Source organism: Pungitius pungitius, chromosome 20 (genome assembly GCF_949316345.1).
Source record: "Pungitius pungitius chromosome 20, fPunPun2.1, whole genome shotgun sequence".
NCBI lineage: Eukaryota > Metazoa > Chordata > Actinopteri > Perciformes > Gasterosteidae > Pungitius > Pungitius pungitius.
Window position 1 is genome coordinate 8,348,834 of NC_084919.1, and position 8,286 is coordinate 8,357,119.

The 8,286-nt window shown below is 40.4% G+C and overlaps 1 protein-coding gene across 1 annotated transcript; it reads right to left on the reverse strand.

Moving 5' to 3' along the window:
- Positions 1 to 1,253: 1,253 nt before the first annotated feature.
- Positions 1,254 to 7,946, reverse strand: LOC119195178 (uncharacterized). Its single transcript, XM_037449915.2, has 3 exons — positions 7,818 to 7,946; positions 7,102 to 7,198; positions 1,254 to 6,553 (listed from the first exon to the last, which is right to left on the reverse strand). Exon 3 carries the CDS (start codon positions 6,519 to 6,521, stop codon positions 2,955 to 2,957), a length of 3,567 nt encoding a protein of 1,188 aa, XP_037305812.2. The 5' UTR covers positions 6,522 to 6,553; positions 7,102 to 7,198; positions 7,818 to 7,946; the 3' UTR covers positions 1,254 to 2,954.
- Between the last annotated feature and the right edge of the window lie 340 nt (positions 7,947 to 8,286).

Sequence of the window (8,286 nt, forward strand, 5' to 3'; positions counted from 1 at the left end):
TGGTAAATACTACTTTGAGAGGTAAATGCCCTCTACGAACTGAACTGAGGTTATCCCCCAACCTTCTTTAACAAGAAAAATACTAAAGATACACCTTTAACAAAATATACAAATTAATATATTGATGGTTACTTTAGACTCAGTCCCTCTAAAATGTGTGTTTCTGTGAGCCAAAGTCATTGTTTTAATACCACGTTATTTATTGTGAAAAAAATAAATGTTTCTTTTGTCTGTTAATGGTAATTTATTCTGTCATTTAGATGTTTCAGATGTGTATACGAGTATACATTTTAGGCTGATTGTATGAAATCAAACTAAAGGAAAAGTACTTTTTATGAAAGTAACTGATGAACCCCTGTAGATTGCTTCTATTATATTGATTCCAAACATTCATTGTGCTTCAGCTCTGCAGGTCATGAGGGTTAGTGTGTCGTGATGTCTGACTGACTACTGCCACACGTGACCAGATGGTTTAATTGGATCAAACAAAACGTTTGGTGCAGTGTGTCCACTTGAATTATCCCATTTCACTTTTAGTTAAAAAATTAGAGTTAGAGAATTTAATTTAATGAATTAATTTCTTTGAAGGGGCAACCTTATGTGATGTCAGCGTTTGGCTGTTAATTGATGATTTCACTAGTTAGGCCAGTTAAACTGTTAAAAGCCAAGTCCTGAGACAAACATGTACTAAAAGCCCTGAAGTCATAGTTGTACAATTGCTGCTGGTCTGGGGCACCACCGACAGCCCATTGTAAGTATTGCATCTACAAATTAACTCATCACCTCACTGGTCCTCATACTTTGACTGGTTGAGATGAAGATATATGACAGTCAAAAAGTTGGTGTAGAATACTCTTAAAGGCACTTTTAGCAAATAAGTAAAAAGGATGTGATGATTGCTAAAAGCTTACGTAATTTGCAAAGCACTGGTGAAAATACAGAAATGTGAAACTGCCTGCCAAAAATATTAAACTATGCTGCTGACAACATGCGTAAATCTACAATGCTGCTAAATCTGGACACTAAATAATTTAGCTGTCAATTAAAAAAAGGTAAGTAATAGTAGTAGTAATTGCTATAGTAAGGAGATTAGGTACGGATATAACCTGGTGGTAGTAGTAATAATAACAATAATAGTGTGAATATTAATATTCACTGTATTCGATCATTGTCTGATTCAACAAAAAAGCCCAATTTTGAGCTTCCTGCTTGAATACAGTTAATGCACCGCAGAGCTTTATTTTGAAAAGGTGACACAATCAGATTTTCCTGGGGAGATTTTTCCTTAAGAACTTTGTATGAGAGGTAAATGCCCTCTGAAATTCAACCAGACCATAGTGTGTGTGAGAGAGAAACACAGGAAGGAAGAGAGAGACCAGAGTGACAGAATGAACAGTATGACAGGCACACAGAGAGGAACAAAGACAATGTGCAGGTAAAGTGGATTTGTTGTATTTCATGCTATTATTTCTGCAAACATTACAAGATTAGCTACGTTTTAACCCAAAATGAAAGTGTGAATGCTGATTTTTCTCAAGATTTTAATGCTCCTCTCCGCTATAACATTTAAATCACATGCACTTGGCTGTGCATACACATCTAGAAAATCAGAAAAAGACAAAAAAGTCAATGTTGAATAAAGATTCAAAGAACAATATTTCCTTATGAGGATTAAAAAGTCAAGAAAATAAAGGATGAGCCACAAACCTGTGTATATGGTATGCATTGATGTATTTGAAAGGATTACACGTTAAAAAAAACAACATGTTTTTGTAAAATGCACTAAACAGAAATGAAATGTATAACAACATATCAAGATATAGATGTTCCTTTCTGTTGTGTAATTCAAATGGTGATGAAATCAATCTTTAGCCATTTACATCACAGCTTCAAAAAGTAATTTACAGTAGTATTTTCCATTTGAAAAAACGAAAACGTTTCCTAAGGTCCAACATCAAAACATAGTACCATATGAAGTGGTAGAAAAGTGAAGATGAATAACTGATAAAAACAACAATACAATAAAAATCTGTTATCCATTGAATGAAGTGAAAAAATACTCAACATACAAACATACATGACCAAGGCTCCCCACGGAACAAAAGGAAAGATCTGGACTAAAGTCCAACTGTGGAACAGTCGAACCACCTTTAAAACAAGGCTTCAAACCATGAATGCTCTGTGTCTTGTTCTGGAGTCGTACTGCCGTAGCGTGGATCACACTCCTCCTCCTTTATCTCCACTTTTACCCAGAGAGGACTGTCACAACGTGTATCCAAACGCTGCTCATCCGTCTGCACAACTGTCCCCGGATCGGTTGGGAACTGCGTGTCCTCATTAGGCGACAGAAGTTTCGTGCTAACTTTGTCCCGGTCGACCAAATGCAGATTGTATACATCTAAAAAGTATCTCACTTGTTGCCCCGAACGAACTTTGTTCAATTTCTTGGCTGGAACTTTCCTGCGTTGACACTGCTCACACTCTGACTGGCCATCCTTATTGATGGAAGGGGGCCATGCAGCTTAAAAACCTCTTTGGAGAACTTGTTGTTATCAAGAATCTCCATAATGAAGTGCTGTTGGGATGAATTCAATGCGAGGGCAAAGTCAGCAACTTGAAAAACAACAGCATCAGGCAAAGAGTCAACACTGACGTTTCTCTGTGGTCCATATCCAACATTGAATTCAAGGCCATACATGTTGGACTTATTAAATGAACCAAGCTCTTTAGCGGAGAGTATTTGTTTCACACGGTTTGCCCGCATCTTCCACATGTTGTTGTCTGTTTCTGTTGGAGTCAGTCTTTGCGCTTCACCTCCACCGAGGCCTCGTTCATCAGGTTGACACATGAGTGACTTGGTGCTTGCCTTTACTATTGGTAGACTTGATGAGATGTGGGAGGTGATGGTGGAGAGGGAAGACTCGTGAACACCCAGAGAACTTGCTTCTGATTCTCTACAGACGTCTGAGCTTAGAGGAACTTCTGGGTTTCTGTAAGTGATCTTGAATGCTAGAGTTTTCAGAGTCTGTGAGTTCATCTGACTCCAGATCAGACTCTTCTAGAGGACGAGTGTAGTAGTTCTCTGGTGCTATTTCTTCTTGTTCCATGTCACCAATATATTTGGTCTTTGGCTTCAAGTTCAGTTTTTGACTCTCTCCTGATTTCAACTCATTTTTAGTGAGAGTGGATAAGCGGCTTACTTTTCTTCGAGGAGTTGCCCTTGCCGTTTTCTTCTGTGTTTCCACTGGCAATGTCCTTTTTTTTACAGTTTCCTTCAATTCACTTTCATGTTTCAACTGATATCGTTGAATTTTAAATACTTCATTTAGCCAGGCCAGAGGTAAATCCTGTTGTCCCTTTGGTTTGGGGAAAAACAAAGCAGGATTGATTTGTTGAGCGAGCTTGCCAACGTTGAAGTTGTGTTGAAGGACGTCATTAATGATCTGATTTTTCGTTCCACTCAAATGTTTTGAGTAATGAGCAACTTCTCTCATAACCCCGCGTGTCAATACATGTGGGTCAAGCTTATGTTTTGGCTGGTGTTTGTCCACCATCAGTTTCAAGCTTATTTCCCTGCAGAGAGGGTACCTGTCCATTAACATCTCCTCCATTGGTGAGAAGGTGGAGGACGGATACTTTGCTGGCTTTCGTGTGGTGGAGTTTCTATCAGCAGAGGGTGCATCAATCCTGGTGTGTTGAGGATGATGATGAATGTGACCTGAGACGCATTTATACCGACGATGGTCAGAATTTCTGACTAGATAGCATTTGGGGCAATAGGAGGTTCTCAGATGGGAAGGTTCTGGTATGCAATTTGTGTCAGGGAGTTCAAACGTCTTTATCAATAGACATTTTTTGTTGCTTCCCTTCATATTCATATTCTTATACAATTGCTGTACAAAGGCACTGCGATTCAGCTCTTGGTTGAAAACCAGATGAAAGTTATGCTCCAGGATCTCTGTGATGAAATAGTTTGGGGCTGACGCCATCTCTGTGGCAAAAGTAGAAAGTTCAACCATGATGCCATTGGTCAGTAATTTGTGATCAAGATTCTGTTGGACTCCAGATCCTACATTGAAATCAATGCCCAGTTTCTTGCATCTGGAAAAAGAATAAAGTGGACAATGTTCTATATGAGGTCTTGAGAGGATTCGCTGAATTTGATTCTTCCTCAATTGCCAGAGTTTTAAATTGAGCTTGGGTTGGTGTTCTATGTCAGAGGAACTACCTTCTTCTTCATTTTTGACTGAAGCCTGGCAAGAACCAGCATGACCAGCCTCTGGAATTGAGTTCTGAGAATCAAGTTTCATGTTTGTTGAGCCTTTAAGGAATGAGACCTTTATTACATTTTTTTTCTCAAGCACAGCAGGAATTCGTGCAACCATTTCTTTGACATGGTCAGCATCTCCACTTAGCAAATCAAGGTCCACGTTGTGTTTTAGGATGTCAACACAAATCTGCTCAAAAGTCCCACACAAGCTTTCTGCTAAGTTTGCCACTTCAGTCATTGCTCCATAGGTCAGTCTGTTGATATCTTGTTTCTCTTTTGGTTGAGTATTGTCTACATGTAGTTTCAGACCAATCTCCTTGCAGAAGGGATAAAGGTCCTCACTCTTTACTGAAATATGTTCTTCAGTCTGCGAATGAAGAGGAATCCCACAGGTGACTTCACTCTCCTCCATCCTCGATGTGCTGCTGAGTTCAGCGTTGACACAGCTCACACCCTGACTGGCCATCCTTATTGATGGAAGGGCACCATGCAGCTTAAAGACCTCTTTGGAGAACTTGACTGAATCTTCACATTCCTTTAGATGTCTCACTCTATTCATCATTTCCCAGCCGAAACCATTTCTCTGAAGTTCAGACTTCAGTTTCAGGTCAAAGTTGTACTCAAGAATGTTCATGATGAAATGCTGTTGGGATGAATTCATTGCGAGGGCGAATTTAGCAAGTTCAATCAAAAACGAATCACGCACAGAGTCAACACTGAAGTATTCCTTTGGTCCGTATCCAACATTAAATGTAAGGCCAAAACGTATGGTCTTATTGAAAGGACCAAACTCTTCAGAAGAGAGGATTTGTTTCACTCTGTTGGCCCGCATCTTCCACATGTTCTTCTCCTTTTTCATCTTCTCTTGTTCTACATCACGTTCAGTTGGAGACTGTGTTTGCGCTTCACCTCCACAGAGCCCTTGTGCATCAGGTTGACACATCACACAGTCACACAGTGACTCGGCGCTTGCCTTTACAACTGCTAGACTTGATGAGTTGTTGGTGGTGAAGGAAGACTCAAGAACAGCCAGACAACTTGCTTCAGAGTTTGTGACTTTGTCTAGATCTGACCCCGCTTCCTCCACTTCCATTTCCTCCAGTTCTTTGTCCCATTCATTGCCAGTGTAGGAGCCTAGATCAAACTCTGATGGAGGACAAGTTTGACAATCATCTCCTTCTGCCTTTTGAGTTGTAGAAACATCAGTGTTGTATGAGAGTGTGTTTGTCTCTGTGTCTTTAGACTTTCCTCTTTTGTGCTTCTGGTTTGCCCTCTCACTTTTTAACGAAGACGTATTTTGCTGAGGGAGGGGAAATGGCTCATTTTTAAACTCCATGCTTCTCTTTACTAGGTGCAATATCCTGAACCAAATAGCATCTTTTCCTTTTTGACTCTTGAGATCAAGTTCAAAGTTGTGCTCCAGCACCCTGAGAACAATAAGTCTGTAGGACGCGGTCAGTATTTTGGTGAAGTGCACCAATTCCAACATCACACCCGTTGTTAACATACCGATATCTAGACTTTGTTTTGACCCAACATCAAGACTCAGACCAATTTTCTCACAACAAGTGAACTTAGGAAGGAAAATATCCTCCTCCAGTGTTTCTGCTGACATTTCTCCCGAACACTTCAGTTCATTCCTGTCCACATTGTCATCGCTGAGTGCTCCTTCCGTCTCCTCCAAGGGACTCTTTGTCTTCAAGTCTTCTTTGGAAGTGGTTTTTGAGCACGTGTATTCATCACCATGTCCACGATCATCAGTATCGTCAATGTCCCCCACAAAACTATCAGAGTCGAGCTCTGCAGATGCCACGTTCAGTCCATTGTTGCTTTCTCGCTTTGAAGACGTATCAAAGAGAGTAAAAACTTCTTTTTTATCTTTAGGAGGTTTTCTCATCAAGTCTTGGACTTTACGCAGAATTTGAGCAGTAAAATCAGTCACCTGTTGCTCATTTTCCAACCCAAGATCAAAATTATTTTTCAGAATATTAATGATAAAATGTCCTTTACTCTCGTTTACTGTTTTCGCAAAGTTGCACACCTCAAGGATGACACCATTTGTTACTGATTGTGCGTCAATTTTGTTGTGTGTGTTGGATGCCACGTTAAAATCTAATCCTATTCTATTACTGTGATGGAATGGTTCTTGATATCTGGAATTTCCCTTCCCACACGTAATGCGCCACTGCCATACTTTGTTGGAATCCATCTCTTTTTGGTCCTCCAGACTGCAGGAGTCCATGTTGTCCATTATGGTGATCTATCCTCCCACATCTTGCTTTTCTGTATTCAGTTCAGGACAAAAACAGAATACAATATAGACACTAAATCTCAGCCTGGAGTCATAAACAATTTAAATAAATTATGAACTAATTAACAGACTATACTGTCAGTCTCTTAACTGTGAGGAATTGCACTCTTGTTAATTTAAACCATGTGTGTTTTGGCCATCACACGATAGGCATAAACATGAGATGAGATTAGTGTGATTTCTCTCAGCAGCAATATGCAGCGGCTGCAGCTAAAGTTAACAGGAGGTTGCATTAAGTTTCAATAAGAAGCAGTGGCCTCTACAAAACTGTCCCCCTCAGATGCCCTCTCCTCCACCACCACAATGACCACTCGCTCTGTGCTGAATGGAGGAAGATTAACAGGCTTTTCCAGGGACAGCAGCTCTTTAAAATTAGGTCTATTCTGTTTCGGGTGTTCACATCTTTGTTCAAGTTTCCCCATTTGTTGAAGTGAGTTACATTAATGCACATCTTTTGGATTATAATCTCTACATATTGCAGTTATCTTCTGTTTGGTCGTGATTTTCGCTTGCTACATACCTCGTAAAAAAGGATGTAGCTTTGCTAGGACCTCCATCATGTCCGGCTCACACTGCATCCCTGCATCTTAGTCAGACAACCCTCAGTCAGAGCCACCCTGAATTAATGGGAGAAGGAAAGAACGTTCTGTTGTTTTTAAAAACACATTTACAGGGAACAGTTCATGCTCGTTAAACTCAACAGTTCAAACACAACACACGTTTTTAAAATCATTTTGCTTATCCTTTATTTTTCCATAACCGTGGGTTGGCGTTGGAGCTGGGACCCACCTGTCGGCCTACCGCCCCCCCTGGGGATTGCGACCCCCAGTTTGGGAACCACTTGTGTAAGGGGCAAGGGTTTGAGAGGCTGCTGTGTTTAACGTTGTTGTGTAAACGGACGTTTCTTGATTATTCTGCCTCTTACAAGGTGGAAAGCTCCCCGTTTTGAATCGCCCAGGTTGAATCAGCTCCTATGGCAACACTTCTACCAAACACAGTTACATGCTTCATGTAGCTGACACTTTTATCCAAAGTGACTCAAGTGAATTAAACTAAGAGGGTGCAAACCAAGAACCACGGGAAGCAAGAAACTACAAATGTGCTATAAGTAAATGCTAATGAAATGGTACCAAACAAAACATGACAGCGACAAAAAGGAAAGTCATAGACATGGAGCCATGCTCTCAGTTTCAGAAAGGACAAAAAAAAGGACGAAACTATCGTGTCAATACGTACCAAACGGAGGGGGAATAATTCGCTTTTAACTACACGCAGTGCTTCAGTTCCGACGTCTTCTTGTGTAAAGCAAGGCTTCAAATCGGTAAACTTAAAAACGTTGATGCGAAGAAGAACCGCCCGGAACCGTTACAGGAAGTGACGAAGTGTTCGGGGATTTCAGAATAAAAGTGTCTTGAAACTGAGCGTCTCTGATTAAAATGAAAATGTACAGAATGACAACAAAATATTTTGAGTTCTATTTGGCTCCTGAGAGGATAGTGAGCGGTTTAGTGCCTTGAGGCACAACATCTTTTTGGCTCCTAAGTCTGGCGAGAAAATTAAGATTTGCTTATTGAGCCAGGGGGGCAATATTGAAGTTGTGTTTAAGGATTCATTAATAATCTTATTTTTCGTTCCAGACAATTCGTTCATGAACAACTTATTTCATAACCCTGCATGTCAATACACGAGTGTCAAGCTCATCTAT

Bases quoted from the DNA above. Each gene is read 5' to 3' on its own strand.
- LOC119195178 (XM_037449915.2), bottom strand. From the start codon at position 6,521: ATGGACAACATGGACTCCTGCAGTCTGGAGGACCAAAAAGAGATGGAT.